A 16,796-nucleotide genomic window follows, 5' to 3' on the forward strand; every position below is an offset into this window, starting at 1 on the left:
AAAAATAATGTCATCACATTTATATGACCTAGAACAGTCACAGTCTGAAAAACTGTTATTCCACATTGCTTTGCCTGGCCAGGTTTCCTTCTCCTTTCTCCATTCTTCTAGTCCATTGATTCACCTAAAATATGATTGAATGATAAATTTCTTAGGATCCAACAGTTTTGAGGTAAGGTACAATAGCAGTGAATTTTCTTTTGCAGTGAACAGGAACCAGGTACAGGATGAAGAAAAGTATGATCTTTGTTACGCTGGAAATCTTAAGTGTTTGGAGTCATATATAAAAAAAAATCTGACTACTCAGATTTCTAACAGCTCATACTAAGTTGTAAACTACAATCAGATGTCACCTTATATCTCTTATGATATCCATTAACAACAACTACTATATGTTTTTATGAGGATGTGGAGAAATTGGAATCTGTGCACCCTTTTGATGGGAATGTAACCTGGAATAGTTACTATAGAAAACATTATGAAGTTTCCTCAGAAAACTAGAAATAGAATGGCTGTAGAATCTAGCAATCCCACTTTTTGCCATATGAGAATAGAAATAAGTATCCCAGAGAAAAATCTACATTTTTGTGTTCATTGCAACAAATTTGAAAATAGCAAAGACATGGAAACAACCCAGATTTACAATCAATACATAAACAGATTAAAAGAAAATGTGACACATGCATACACACATTCTATGGAATATTATTCAAGTTTAAAAAGAAAGAATCCCTGCAATATGCAACAACGTGAATAACCTAGAAGACATTATCAATGTGAAATGAGTTACAGAAGGGCAAGTGTTGCATGATTCCACTTTCGTGAGTAATTAACATGGTCAGATTCAAGCAAACAGAGATCAGAAGGGTGGTTTCTAGGAGCAGAGGAAGGGGAAATGGAGATTTGTTCTGTGGCTGTGAAATTTCAGTATGGAAGATAAGTAAGTCTAGAGATCTGTTGTGCAACATGGTGCCATTATTAGCACTGCTATTTTGGGCACGAAAAAAATAAAGAGAGTATATGTTATATTAAGTGTTTTTACCAAAACAATGAAATAAACAACAACAGTTATAAACAAACAAAACCAAAACCTAAAAGGGAAATAAGGAAATTTTGGGAGCTGATGGACATGTTCCTTACCTCTATTGTGATGGCATGTTCATAGCATGCCTAAGTCCCATCTCATCAAATAGAGTATTTCAAGTATATGTAATTTATGTTACAAATTATACCTCAATAAAGCTGTTAAAAAATATATGCTGAAGACCATTACACTATCTAAATGAATTTTCACTTCCATAATTATGAACAGGCTGTCACATACTGCCAAATGGCATCTGGCTCCATACCCACTGATCTCTGTCCCTAGTGAGTGGGCTATTGGTGAATCACCATCTTATGTCATTTGATCAACTGTATCATTTAGAAAAGACCTAGGATGTTTATTTGGAGTGTCTTAAAGTAAAAATTTGCCTCTTTAATTATTTTTCACATAATTTTTCCTTTGTACTTTTATAGCCTTTCATGTGATCCTTTACCCAAACTTCAAATTTCACCTGTTTTTCTCCTCAGGAACACAAAATCCATTTCATGTCTCTTTTAGTCTTTATATTTTACTGAGTAGGTGTAAATATATCATCTCTTTTTTTCCTATAATTTTATTAGGTAATTTATTTGTTATATATTTTGTAATATAGAATATATAAAAATAATATACACTGTTTTATTTATTTATTTATTTTTATTAGCTGCTCAAGACAATACAATAATCTTGACATAATTCTCCTAATATTTTTGAGTTTTGTCCTCTCAGAAATCTTTCCACCAGTGCAGGCTAGGGGAAGTTGTGTTAAGGTAATGATTACTTCATAGCGTCCATTCTCCATACTCATTCTCCCAAACTCCCAATATCCTTCTTCCAGTGTGCTCCACTCTGACATTCTCTTGGCCCTAGTCTTCCTAAGGAATTAAGTGCTCTGGATCCTTTCATCCTCCTCCCTCTTAAAAATTCTATTCAGGGATTGATTGAGCCTGGGTGTTGGAAAATCTGAATCAAGTTATGTAAAATAAATCTATTCCATTTATCATCCACCATTTCCCAGGCACTAGGCTAGGTTACATTTCATGAAACTTATTTAAATTGTACTAAAACTCTCACTGTCATTTTTTGTAATGTGTAATATTCATCTTCTTAATTAGAATTGTTAAAGATATTTTTCTCAAATATATACTATGGGGAATTAGATCAAATGGTAGTGGAGAAATTAGAAGGTAGAATAAAGATTAAGAGTTTCATATGCATATGTTTGAGAATCACCTAAGCAATTAAAGTTTAGTGTTCAACACTGACATTGTCATCTACCCACTCCATCAGTGCTGTTCCTTATGCCATAAACAATCACTTAATTTATATATTTGCATTATAATGTAGACACAAATGAAGGATTAGTTAAATATTAATAGTGTTCCTTTACCTGGACAACAGGTCTTATTTTGTTAATATAGCCTCTGAACATTACATGTACTCTTCAAATAGAGGAACAGACTGTGCTTCTGTTCATGGAGTAACGATTGCCTCTAGTCTGCCAGCATTAATTATTTATAATGTTAGCAATGAACATATGCACTATCTGAAAACACAGTCTCTTGAGCTTTTGCTATTTCCCTATCATTGAATGAAAGGATATTTCTGCAGGAGATAACAGTTTGTGTTAAGAATGACTTTATTTTATTTTATTTTTTAACTTAATTTGGTTTTTAAAATTCCTGCAAACAGGGCTGGGGCTGTAGCTCAGTGGCAGAGCACTTGGCTAGCATGTGTGAGGCACTGGGTTTGATCCTAAGCACCACATAAAAAAATAAATTAAATAAGACCATGCTGTCCATCTACAAATATTAAAAAAAATAAAAGAAAATTCCTTCACATACCATGAGTCCTGTGGGTCTGGAGAAAAATGAATTCTTCCTTCCAATGCCATGTGCCTTAGAAAATACAATGTGAAATATATGGAAAGGTTCATCTTGCTTTCAGGACATCATCACAGGAAAATAGGCAGAACACTAAGGGAAATGGCACAGACCTGGTATGACTTGGATGAAGATGCTAACAAAGCATACTGAACAATATTGTACAATGACAGTGTGTCACATGCATTTACTTCTGAGTGACAATCAAGGTTTTCAAAGAAATCCATAAAACAAAATCTACTCCCCTTTTTGATATCCCACCCCCACCTCAAGATTGGTTTCTGAAAGCCTCTCAGGTTAACCAAGAGCTTATTCAAGGAAAGGAAAGCAGCTCTGTGTTTTCAAATTCATTGGGGTTTCCCATATTCAGCTCAGTCTTTTTAAGCACAAATCCTATTTTGCCTTTGTTAGGTACAAATCAATGTATTAATGGTTTCTCTTTTATACAAGTAAATCACAAGCTAATACTTTACAATAACTTGCTCTTTGATTTTAGTTTATCTAGCAACTAATTGTCTCTCAACTACTTCAGGGCCACAAAAACTGCAATGAGGAGAATAAGCTATGAAGTAGGTAAAAGTTGACAAGCTTTCTGTCATCTCATTCTTCATACTCCCCCTCTGAACACATACCAGCAAGAACTGTCTTGGTGAAAATATTAGCCTTGATGATTTTGTGCAGTGAATGATGTACAATTAAAACTTCTCTCAATAAAGAGTAATTTGTCTCATTTAACTATTAAGGGAATAATTTCATTAAACTAATAGGAGATATTTCATAGTAAAGGAATATTTACAACTTAGAAAATTTTGAAATTTTCAGCAATGTAATATCCTTTGTGGTGCATTTCCCAAGAACATGAAAAGCATATTTCATGTGTCTTTTAGATGGTTAACTACAAATTACTGGATCGGTGGGTATAGAAGGATGTTTAAATATCCTGACAAAGTCACTAGTCTTCTCAAGAATGAGTTGAATAATTTAAAAACATGTTTTTTACAATTGTCCATATTAAAAAGTTGAAGCACAGCTTAAAGAAATTTCAGGAAAATACACCAACCCATATTTCTCTCTTATCCCTCAAAACAGGAAGCAGTTCTCACATCTACCTTACATTACTTACTCTTGATAATTTTTCATCATTTTGACTGGCAGCTCCTTAGTGGGATTAATTGTGTTGTGTTAAAAAAGATATGACTTCTCCTGGACTAGCAACATCATCTAAATTTGATTTCTAGATATGTTTTAGAAAGTATTTAGTTTTCCTAGTTTCCCTTTTATACATAGTATGTTCAGATATTTAGAAACTCTTTCTTACTTTGAATTTGGAAATATTTTCTTTGCTCTCCATCATGCTGGTGGAAAATCTGAGAGGGAGAAGAAAAAAAGAATTTTCTTTCGGTTGAGAAGAATGATGCTCTGATGTTTCTGAGCAGGCAGGAAATATTTCTACTCACAAAATAGTGATATTTATGTTTTCTACTCTCTCTCCTGGAGGCACACAGGGATTAATTGAATTTATAGCCAAGTATCCTTAGTGCCCAGGTTCAAACATCACTTACTCTGCCCTCTGTGTCATTAGCCTTGGAAAAGCAACAAAAATAGGCAGCAGCAGAGACACTTTTCTTTGAGACAGTAAGATAGCAAAGGAGAATCAGTTAGAGGACAGGTGTTCATCTTAATGGGAAAAATAAAAATAAAAAGAGCACAAATCACATTCAAATCCCCATTCTCCCCATTTTACTTTCTAAGGATATAATTATGTCTGTTTATAAAATATTTTATTGATGCCTCTGTAATACAATTTTTGGCAAAGTATCTTCTACATGTAATTGATTGACAAAAATTATTATGTATACAGAGTTTTTATAAAATCAGTAATTTTGTTAATCAGAATTTACAGTTGAAAAGAGGAGAACATGTGTAAGTTGGACATTATTTGTTCTATATGCAAAGAATACATTTTATTACTTTGTGTTTGGAGGCTTCCAGCTTCTTTCTTCTAGTTATTCATAAAATATAAAATAAGTTATTATAAATTACAGTTGCCCCTGTTCTTTAGAATATTATCTCACTATATTTGTGTACGACTTTTCTTACCCCCATTATCCACCCCATTCCCAGTTTTAGTAATCACCATCATATTTTAAAAGCAGATCAACTTAATATTTCTATTTATATTTAAAAGCGTATCAAGTTAATATTTCTACTTAATATTTCTACATCTACTTATGAAAAAGAATGGGTAATATTTGTCTGTCTTCATGTGACTTATTGTACTTTGCATATTGTTCTCTAGTTATATCCATTTTGTGACACATAATATCACTATTTTTATAGCTGAATAATCTCTTTTGATTTCTAATTCAGATATTAGGCTATTAGTGCACAGAAACACGAATCGTTTTTTTGTGTGTTGATTTTGTATCATGCAACTTTGCTGAATTAATTTTAGTTCCAATAGTTTTTTAGTGGAGTTTTGAGAGTTTTCCCAGCCTAACACCATATCATCTTACAAACAATGACAATATGATTTCCTCTTTACTAAATGAGATGTCATTTATTTCTATCATTTGCCTGATTGTTCTTGCTTGAATAAAAGTCGTGGAAATAGCATTATTATTCCAGATGTTAGAGAGAAAGCTTCCAGCTTTTCTCTATTCACTGTGAGATACTTCATGTGTGCCATTTTTATCATGAAGTGATGGTGAGTTTGTATCAAATGTATGTTCTACATCTATTCATGAGATCATAGGTTTTTATTCTTTATTTTGTTGATGCTGTATATCTTGTTTATTGATTTGCACATTTTGAACCATCCTTGCATCCCTGGCAGGATTCCACCTGATCATGGTGAATAATCTTTTTAATGTGTCACCTGATTCAGTTTGCTGATTTTTGATGAAAATTTTGCATCTATATTCATGAAGATTATTGGCCTGTAACTTTCCTTATTTTTATATCCTTGTCTAGTTCTGGTATCAGGGAAATTCATGGTAAAATTATAGAAGAAATTTGGAAGAAGTTCTTCCTCTTTAATTCATGGAGCCACTTAAAAATGAAATTAATATTTATTGCATATTTGGTAAAACTTCATAGTAAAGCCATCTATCTAGTCCTGTTTTTTTATTTGAAGAGAGATTTTATTTACTGATTCAACCTCATTATTCACTGTTGTCCTGTTCAGTTTTTCTATTTCTTCATGATTAAATCCGACCAGGTGTATGTTTCCAGTTATTTGTTTTCCTTTCTTCTAGCTTATCAATTTTTTGGTATAGTTGTTCATAATAATATCTAAGGTTTCTCTGTATTTCTTCAGTGCCAATTTTAATAATTTCATTTTCATCTCTAATTTAATTTGTTTGAATATTCTCTGTCTTTTCAATAGTCTTGCTAGGGAATTGTCAATTTTGTTAATCTTTTTGAAGGAACAGCTCTTCATTTAACTTTTCTTTTGTGTTGTTTTTTAAATTTTCTATTTCATTTTGTCTTAGACCATTATTTCTCTCTTTTTACTAACTTTGAATTTTGTTTGTTCTTTTTTCGACTGCCTTGAGATGCAAAGATATATTCTTTATTTAAGGTCTTTACTTTTTTGATGCAGGTGAGACTGCTGTGAACATTCTTCCTAGTACTGCTTCTGTTGTATACCATTGGTTTTGGTATGCTGTGTTTCCAATTTCAATTGTTTCAAGAATTTTTTAAACTTCGTTAACTATTGTTTATCCAAAACAGAGTTTGTTTATTTTCCCTGGATTTATATAATGTCCAAAATTTTCTTTTTTATTGATTTCTATTTTTATTATGTCATGCTATGTTTGTAAAAATAAATGAGCATGATCTCAATTTTTAAAATATTTTTTGAGATTTGTTTTGTAGCCTATCATATGGTCCATTTTGAAAATTATTCCATGGATTTAGAAGAACATGTATTCTTCATTTGTTGGAAGAAAGGTCTGTAGATGTCTGTTAGGTACAATTAACTCTGCTGTTTCTTTGTTGATTTTCTGCCTGAACAATTCTGTGCATTACTGAAAGCGGGATGTACAAGTCCCATACTATAATTGGTTTGTAGTCGATTTTTCCCTTTACATCTATTAATATTTACTTTATATATTTGTGTGCTCAAATATTGGGAGCACAAGTACCTATTATTTCCTTTTATAGAATTTCCTTGTATGGTGTTGGTGGTGCTGGGGATTAACCTCGCGGCCTCACACATTCTAGCAAGCAATTTAGCTCTGAACTACACCTTTGGCCCGATAGTCTTTTATTTAAGGTATGGTTTTGTGATGTAACTGTGGATACTCCTGCTTTATTTTAGATTCTATTTTCATGGAACATCTTATTACATACTGTCACTTGTAGTCTGTGTGAGTCTTAGAGGAGAATTGAGCTCCTTGTCAGCAATTTATAGTTCGTTCTTTTTGTTGTTGTTGTTGTTCATTTAACTACTTTGCATCTTTTGATTAGATTTAACATGCTTACATTTAAATAAATTATCAATAGCAAAGTCTTACTACAGCCTTTGTAACTTCTTTTCCTGTTTTAGTATACTTCCTGTCTATCCTTTCCTCTTTCTTACTGACTTCTTTTGTGATTAAGTCATTTACTTCATTTGTGAGAGTGTTTTTATTTCTTGCTTATTATTTTTGGCTTACATATTTTTTGTGTTTACAGTGAATGTTACAAAGACAACTTTTACTATAACAAGTTATTTAAAAAAAGATTTCAACACAGCATGATTATAAAGCTAAGAAAAGGGATTAATGAAAAAGAAACTATACCAACAAAAACACTACATTTGCACTCTACTCCTCCCCATATTTTGAATTTTTAATATCCCACCCACATATTTCATGGAAACATATAATGTACTTATTAGGCTTGTTTTGTTCATCATCTTCATAGACTGTACTGTACAACATTAGGGCATTGTGAATTTGTCTGTATGGGAACTCTTATTATTGAGTTTTAAATCTTCCCATCTTTCCTTCCTACTCTTCAACATCACTTTCTTTCATTTTAAAGAACTCCCTCTAGCATTTCTTGGCATTCAGTTCTGGTGGTGACTAATTCTCCCAGCATTTAACTAAGCACACATTTTCCTCTTTTTCATTTCAAAGAATAGCTTTGATTGGTACACTATTTTTTGTTGATAATTTATTTTTCCTTCACTGATTTAAAAATCTCATGCCACTCTCTCCAACCTGTAATATTTCTGTTAAAAATCTGTTTTCAGGTGAATTGAGACATCCTTATGTGTTGTTTATTTTTTCCTGCCTCCTTAAGAATCTTCTTTTTATCTTTGGCATTTGATAACTTCATTTAAGTATGTCTTGGAATAGATTTGGTCAAGTTAAGTCTGTCTGGTGATCATTGAGTTTCCTATATATGGATATTTGCATTCCCTTATCAGTTAGTGAATTTTCTGTTCTCATGTCTTCTAATAAGCTATCAACTGATCCTATTAAATTCATCCATAGAGGCTGTGGCTGTGGCTGTGGCTCAGTGGTAGTGCCTGCCCTCATCTGGCACATGTGAGGCACTGAATTCTATTCTCAGCACCACATAAAAATATGTAAAATAAAGTTATTGTGTCCACCTAAACTATATATATATATATATACTATATAATATATTTATATATGTACACAATACCTTTTTGTCCATCTAAACTATATACATATGTGTGTGTGTGTGTGTGTGTGTATATATATATATATATATATATATATATATATATATATAGTGTAGGTGGACACAATACCTGTATGTGTATATATATATATACATATATATATATATATAGTGAGTACATCTATATTGGTTACTATCTGGTTGGCTTCCCGTACATTATTTTGACATTTTGACAATTAGTATTTTCTGGAAATTTCTTGAAGCTTAATGCTGTTCAACATTATTTAAGCACTGAGTGTTTATTCCAATCTTCACAATCTGTCTTTGTTTAGGCCTTTTGTTCTAGGAATTTTAAGTGGGCTGCTTATTTTCTGAGTCTTTAGTCATTTCAGCCATTTCAACATTAGATAGCATCCTAAGTCCAGGTTTACTGCACTCTTGTTATTGATATGTTCATTGTTTCAGCACTAGAGGTGATCCAAGTGTAGGTTTTCCCCAATTCTGCAGCTTGTGTTGATCAGCATAAATTCAGTGTTGGTCAGAATAAAGTGGCTTTGTTTTAGAGGTTTCAGTCTATGGTGGCTTGATCCCACAGTTTGCTGGGATCAGTGTTATACTGTAATGGACCTATTACAATTATAATTGTTAATATTACTGAGAACATACTTGTTTACTTGCAGTAGTTTAGATGTTAACCTACATAAAATCAGAAAAAAAATAATCTTTGCATTGAATACAATTATTTTTCCTCCTTTAGAAAAAAAAATGAACAAATCTGAATTCTAGAGAAGGTAATGGTTTTTTCAAAGTGTGAAGTTTTAAATGACAAAGCCAGCATACAAAGCCAGGCAACCTAATTCCAGCACTCATACACTTAAGCAGCACACTGTTGCTATGAAACATAGGACTGATCCTCTTGCATCAAAGAGATAATTCAGAGACTTGCACCTATTCAAAGGAATGTTAATCAATACTATCCAATTGACCCTTTAATTGAAATCAATGGTGATGGATCTTTTGGCTTTCTATAAGAAACAAAAAATAAAGAATTGTATTTTTTATAATAAAAAGGTATTGAATTTTGATAATTTTTCTGTATCTATTGAGATGATCATGTGATTTTTATCCTACATTTTATTAATGTCATTTATCTAATAAATTGATTTTCCCATGTTGAGCATTTTGGGGATAAATTACTATATTATGATTAAAAATTCTCAATGCACTAGGTTTAGAAGGAAATAATCCCAAAGTAATAAGACAGCATATAACAAGCCCATCACTAACATCCTATTCAGTGATGGAAAAATTGATCACTAAAGATCAAATTCAAGACATATATTGCCATATTCACCACTTTTTTTATTCAATGAGGAACTGAAAGTGATAGCTATTTAATTTGATAAAAATAAGAAATGAAAAGCATTCAATTGGAAAACAAGTCATACTATCTTTCTGTATAGATGACATGATTTTCTATGAGGAAAACATTGAAGAATACACACACACACACACACACACACACACACACAGTAAGAACCAATAAACAAAGTGAAGTTGCAAGATACCAAACCTACACACAAAAATTAGCTGCATGTCCACACTAACAATACATATTTGAAAAATTAGTAAGGAAACAATTTAATTTACAAAAACAGGGCATAAATCACTTAAAAAAACTTAAATAATTAGTGAAAAGACTTCCATGCTGAAAACTGTAAAACACTGAGGAATGACATAAAAGGATTCCTTGTTTTCGGATTGGAAGTTTTAAGTTTTTTAATTGTTTCTTACACAAAGTTATCTACACATTCAATGCAATCTTATCAAGATTTTAACAGCAGTTTTTTTTTTTTACTGAAAGAAAAAAAAATGTCTAAAATTCTAATGGAATACCCTAAGAATTAGAATAGCAAATCAGTCCGGAGAAACAAGAATAGAGCTGGATGCAAACACTTGCTGATTTCTAAATATATGACAAAGCTACAATTAAACAGTATGGCATTTATATAAAGACAGGCATGCAAACTAATTGAACAGAATACAGAGCTCAGTAAAATCTAATTTCATGTACAGAAAACTGATCTTTTACGTGGTGCTAAGAATTCACAATAGGAAAGGACATTTTATATAGTAAATAGAATTTCATAAATGATATATTCACATGCAAAAGAATGAAACTAGAGCCTTATCTTACATTATACACAAATATGAACTGGAAAAAGACTAAAGACTAAACATAAGATCTGAGACAACATACACACACACACACACACACTCACACACAAACACACATCTGAGATAGTAAAACTCCTAGGAAGAAATATATGTGGAAAGTTTCATGATATAGATCTTGGCAAGGACACCAAAAGCTCAGGTGAAAAACCCAAAAATAGACAAGTGGCAGCACATCAAATTGAGAAGATTCTACACAGAAAAAAAAAATAACAGAATGAAAGTCATTACATGGAATGGAAAAAATTATAAAATATAAACATTGTAAGGGATTAATATCCAAAATTAAAGGAACTCCATAGAATTCACAGAAAAAAAAGAACTAATGCAATTGAAAAAAATGGGGAAAAGACCTGAATAGTTATTTTCCCAAAGATGAGTTACAAATGTATAAGGTTATCAACATCACTAATTATCAGTGAAGTGCAAGTTAAAACCACAGTGAAGCATCACACCTGTTATGATGGCTATTATATAAATAAAAGTAAAAACAAAAATCCTCCAAACTAAACGTAACAAATGTTGGCCAGAAGAGAAAAAATTGAGACTCATGTACACTGTTAATGGGGATGTAAAATGGCACCTCCAATACAGAGAACAGTACAATTGTTCCTCAAAACAATCACAACTGGAACTACCACATGATATGGAAATCCAAAAATTCATTTTATATGTATCCAAAAGAATTAAAACCAGAATCTTCCAGAGATTTTCAAATACTTATGTATATACTACATCATTATTCACAATATCGAAGATATGAAAGCAATCCTTTAAATATCCATTTACAGATTAATGGACAAAGAAAATGTATTTATATAATATAATTATATATATATATATATATATATATATATATATATATATATATATATATATATATAATTATATATTCAGCCCTAATTAATAATGAGATTTTGCCATATGCAACATACATGAACATGGAAGACATACTAAGATAAAAGTCAGTCAGTCAATGACAAATAATGCCTTGGCTCCACATACTGAACATAGTCAAACTTAGAAGCAGAAAGTAATGAATTTTTCAGGTCTGCTGTATTGGGGAAATCAGCAAGTGCTATTCAATGAGTATAAAGCGTCAATTATGAAGGATGTATATGTTCTAGAGATCTAATACATATCATTGTGTCTATATTAACAATAATGTATTTTGCACTTAAAATTTTGGGAAGAGAGTAAACATTGATGTTGTGTTCTTACTAAATTTAAAACAAAAAGAGTGCTGAGAAGGGAAGAAATTTTGGGAGATGATGGATATGTTTAATACCTTGAAATCTTAAATGTGGTGATGATTTTATGGATGTAAATATAATGTCAAAACAAATCAGATTTTGTGCCTTACATGGTGCACTTTCTTTATATCAATCCTAGATAAATAACTGCTAAAATATATTTAAAAATAAAAAAGTAACTAGTTATTTTTTTAAAGTGAGTGAATTGGGAACTCTGGGAACTATGCTACTTATTATGTGACATATGATTATCTGATTATTAGGAAAAGGAAACAAAATATGAACCATGAAGTTATGATATATTAAGAGCAGGAACAAAGTAAGTTCATAATAATAATAATTCATGGCATACATGAAGTACTTTTTACTAGCCCCTAAACTAAGCGGAATTTTCCTAGATTTTATAAATTTTCCTTATACTTGTAATGTCTTAAATCTTTTTTTCTTATTCAATTTTTATCTTTAATATTTATTTGGCAAATAATATTACCTCACATAAATCAATGTGCAAACTTTACCAAAATTAAGTGGAACTAATAAAAGAGAAAAAATAATATTAGCTAGTATACAACATGGATATAGATTTCTAAATCATGGCCTAAGTAAGGTAAAATTCCTCAGAAAGTGTCATTCCTAAGCTCACATTTGCTTTTTTTTTTAGAAATGTTTTATAAAAATTTGAGTTTTGATATTGCCTTTTCCTTAAGTAATAACTGTAATTAGAAAAGTTCTACTCCCATGAAATTGGTCTTTTTGTTTGTTTGTTTGCATCAGAGATTGAACGCACACATGCTTAACCACGTGTTAAGCACACATCCCCAGCCTTTTTTAATTTTATATTTTAAGATTGATTCTTAGCTTTGAACTTGTGATAGTACAGCCCCAGTCTCCTGAGGCACTGGAATTATAAGTGTGCATGACTATACCCAACATGAAATTGTTTTTAAAGTCATAGTTATATTAATTTTTCTTGTGAAAGTCAGTATAAAAAAGTAAAATAATTCAGGTAATAATAAATATAATAAATTTATTTAGAAGCAAAAGCTAGCAATAATATTAAATCTATTTCTAATTTGCTATCATGGTCATGAATATTACTCAATTTTTAAATCATATATATTTTAAGTAAGTTGTGAATTAAATTTCAAATGTTCAGTACAAAAAATCATCCTCCTCTTCCACCTTGTTTAACCTATATTGTTTATATATCATTTCTTTCTGTAACCTATATGTCAGTTTACCCTATTTAAAAAACAACTACAACAGTAATCATTTAAAACACAGTATTTTAGATCTCTAGAACTACCAAAATGCAAAAAGGGGTATACACATACACATACAGACACACCTATATGTACACACATTTGTAAGAACATATATGTGTATGCATATATTTGTATAAACACATACATGAATTACTAACTCAAGAAACACAATGTCTTATTCTGTTCAAATATATGTGCAGTGATTATCATTAGCACGTATATACTTGAAGTATATAAATTCATATATAAAGAGACTTTAGACCTATTTTTGTAGTGTATCATACAAAAATGCATCAAATCATTCCACAATAATTTTTGTGTGTGAGTTCATAAAGGACTTGATATATAAGTACATTAAATTAATCCCCAAAAGCATTAAAAAGTTGTTTTTCTTAGAAGAGATAAGAAAGCAGAGACTAACTAAACAGCAATGGTTTGGCTTTATAGTTAAAATCATGCACCTGAATTAGTTGTAAATCATGTTCAGATTGATGATTTTGAGGCAAATATCTTCCTCACAATGTCTTTAATTGCTTGTTTCACCTGCTGGTTCCTTAGAGTGTAAATAAATGGATTCAGCATAGGAGCGACAGAGGTGTTGAGCATAGCCACCCCTTTTGTTAAAGCAACTCCTTCCTTTGCTGATGTTTTCACATACATGAAGATGCAGCTTCCATATGAGATGGAGACAACAATCATGTGTGAGGAACAGGTTGAGAAGGCCTTTGTTCTTTGTTGAGCTGAGGGAATTCTTAGAATTGTTCTGAGGATGTAAGCGTAGGAGAGAATTATTAGTGCCAGTGTGGTCAGGAGAGTGAACAAAGCTAAAATAAAACTCAAGAGCTCTAGAGTACTGGTGTCTGTGCAAGAGATTTGCAGCAAAGGAGCAGAGTCACAGGTGAAGTGGTTAATGACATTGGAATCACAGAAATCTAACTGCAAGCCCATGGTCAGTGGTGGAAAAATGACCAAGAAACCAGCCAGCCAAGAGATGATGATGAGCTGGTAACAGATCTTGTTACTCATGATGGTAGTGTAATGTAGAGGCTTGCAGATAGCCACGTAGCGATCATAGGACATAGAGGCCAGGAGGAAAAACTCTGTTGAGCCCAGGAAGATAAAGAAAAATAGTTGAGCTGCGCAAGCATTGTAGGAAATCGACTTGTCCCCAGTTAGGATGCTGATCAAAAACCTAGGGTTACAGACAGAAGTAAATGAAATTTCTAGGAAGGAGAAATTCCTGAGGAAGAAATACATGGGGGTCTTCAGGTGGGGATCCAGGAGGGTAAGGGTGATGATAGTTAGATTTCCAGTAACACTCAGCACATAGGTGAGAAATAAAAAGAAGAAAATCACAATCTGGAGCTCTGGATCATCTGTTAGACCCAGGAGGATGAAGTCTGTTACTGATGTTCTATTTTTCATTTCCAACGAGTGGTTTAAGGTAGATTTTACTGATAAAATATATCTGGAAAACAATAAAGTATGAATCAGAAGGGAAGCACAAATGTTTGCATATGTTTTTTGGAGTAATTTTTTTTTGCATTTTGATATGAAGCACTAGGGACTTTGGTTGTGTGTATATATTTCTCACTTTCTATTATTCAATCATACCTATATATATTTATTTTTAATATGACTGCTATATTTTACTCTGTCTCTACATTTACATTTATTATTGAGAAATAAATTTATTGGACACAAATTGTCAAATGTTTCATTATTAACTAAAATATAAGGGGTACTGTGCCTTTATTACATTATCTTTTCTAGGATTAAAAATTCTTATTTGATCATGCAACATGTGATCAACATAACTTTCTAAAGAAAGTTCTAAATATTTTTTTGAGAAGTAGCCACTCCTAACTTCACTAGAATTTTTTTCTTGACATTCACACACACACACACACAAAAAAAAAAAAAACTGGATAATTGATTCTAATTAATATTTTGAACTTTTAAACATGGTCTGTGTAAATAGTATCCCATTTTCTCCAGTCCAAATACAATCTATTTCTAGATATTATTGGAAATTTTAGAACCTCTAACTTCATTCTTGATTTAAAAAACAATATATACCATTAATTAATGGTATATTTAATAATTGCTAAAATATTTTTAAAAATCTAATTAAACATCAAAGAGTCTGGTCAGAAAATTTTAATGTTCTATATGAATAATTCACAAATAGCACTCGAACTTGAAATATATAAATGCTTTCCATAAATTAATTAGAACTATCTTGAACATTAAGACCTAGTTGTGATAGGTCTCCTAAAATAAAATTGTACAAGTATTAAGGAAGGTGTGGTGTGTTCTACATATTTCAGTCAGTTGCTAGAAATTATTACAATATATTTTTAAATATCAATTTATTAAGTTAACTACTAAATGTATGTGTATGTATTATATATATATATATATATATATATATATATATATATATATATATATATATATATCAGATATATATAAATAAGCACACCAGATCAAACATTATGAAATAAATAAGATAGAATAAATAGAAGTTGAAACATAGATAAAATAACTTAAAATTACTTGCCTCTTATCAAATATTGATTGCAAAACTTAAGTGTTGAATACAAAATAATATTCTCAATTTGCTTAAATCAAAAGTCATGCAACTGTTCAAAATATATTTTGCTCTCTCCTTCCATAAAACTGCAAGTTCCCTCAAAAATTCTTTGATGCTTCATTTTGAAACACCCAGTAAAATATTTTATTTTTAGCTTTTAATCATCATTTAATATCTGGAGGCCTGACATATTCCATTCCACCCAGTAAAATATTTTATTTTTATCTTTTAATCATCATTTAATACTTGGAGGCCTGACATATTCCATCCACTACCTTAGGATCATATCTTTAGATGAAATTTCTGCCATTATAAATGATAAAAATTCTAGAGTTAGTTTTGATATTTCTCAGAGGACCAAATCCATTATTTTCTCCTAGGAATAAAGTAAAAATAGCACCTTCAGTGTACTTTGTTTTACATAATTTCAGAAAAAAATTGAGGCAAATAAATGCTTAATTACTTTTGCGGTAAATAATAGGTCCCTAAATGATCTGTGTACTTGATCCATTTTAGCAATCATATTTTAATTGTGTGATTATGGTACCTATGTCCCAGGAGAAGTCTGAGGAAATTATCCGGCAAAATGTTAACTGGGTATTTGGGGAGGGTGAATCCCAGGAAAAATAAACAAATATCTTCTGATGTTCACTTTCATACGTTGCAAGTATTATCCTTAAGGTTGAGGGAAATCAGTTTAAAATATAAAAATAAAAAAGTGAGAGGTCTATTAAGAAAAAAGTCCTGAAAAAAAATAATCTATGGAACACTTTCAAAAAATTACTGGAGGTTATTGAGATATATTATAGCAGCTGAAATTTGCATAGAGTATTGCTCCTT

General features: G+C 31.1%; 1 protein-coding gene across 1 annotated transcript in view; it reads right to left on the reverse strand.

Annotated features, from left to right (window-relative positions):
• Positions 1–13,843: 13,843 nt before the first annotated feature.
• The window catches only part of LOC308658254 (uncharacterized protein), a gene marked incomplete at both ends in the record, with an annotated part of 39,505 nt that continues 36,552 nt past the window's right edge, over positions 13,844–16,796 (reverse strand). The window contains one exon of the mRNA XM_081310838.1: positions 13,844–14,828. Within this exon, the coding sequence (XP_081166964.1) occupies positions 13,844–14,828 (985 nt within the window). The remainder of the gene's footprint in view (positions 14,829–16,796) is intronic.

This window comes from Spermophilus citellus (genome assembly GCF_964194105.1).
Source record: "Spermophilus citellus genome assembly, chromosome: 10".
Taxonomy (NCBI): domain Eukaryota; kingdom Metazoa; phylum Chordata; class Mammalia; order Rodentia; family Sciuridae; genus Spermophilus; species Spermophilus citellus.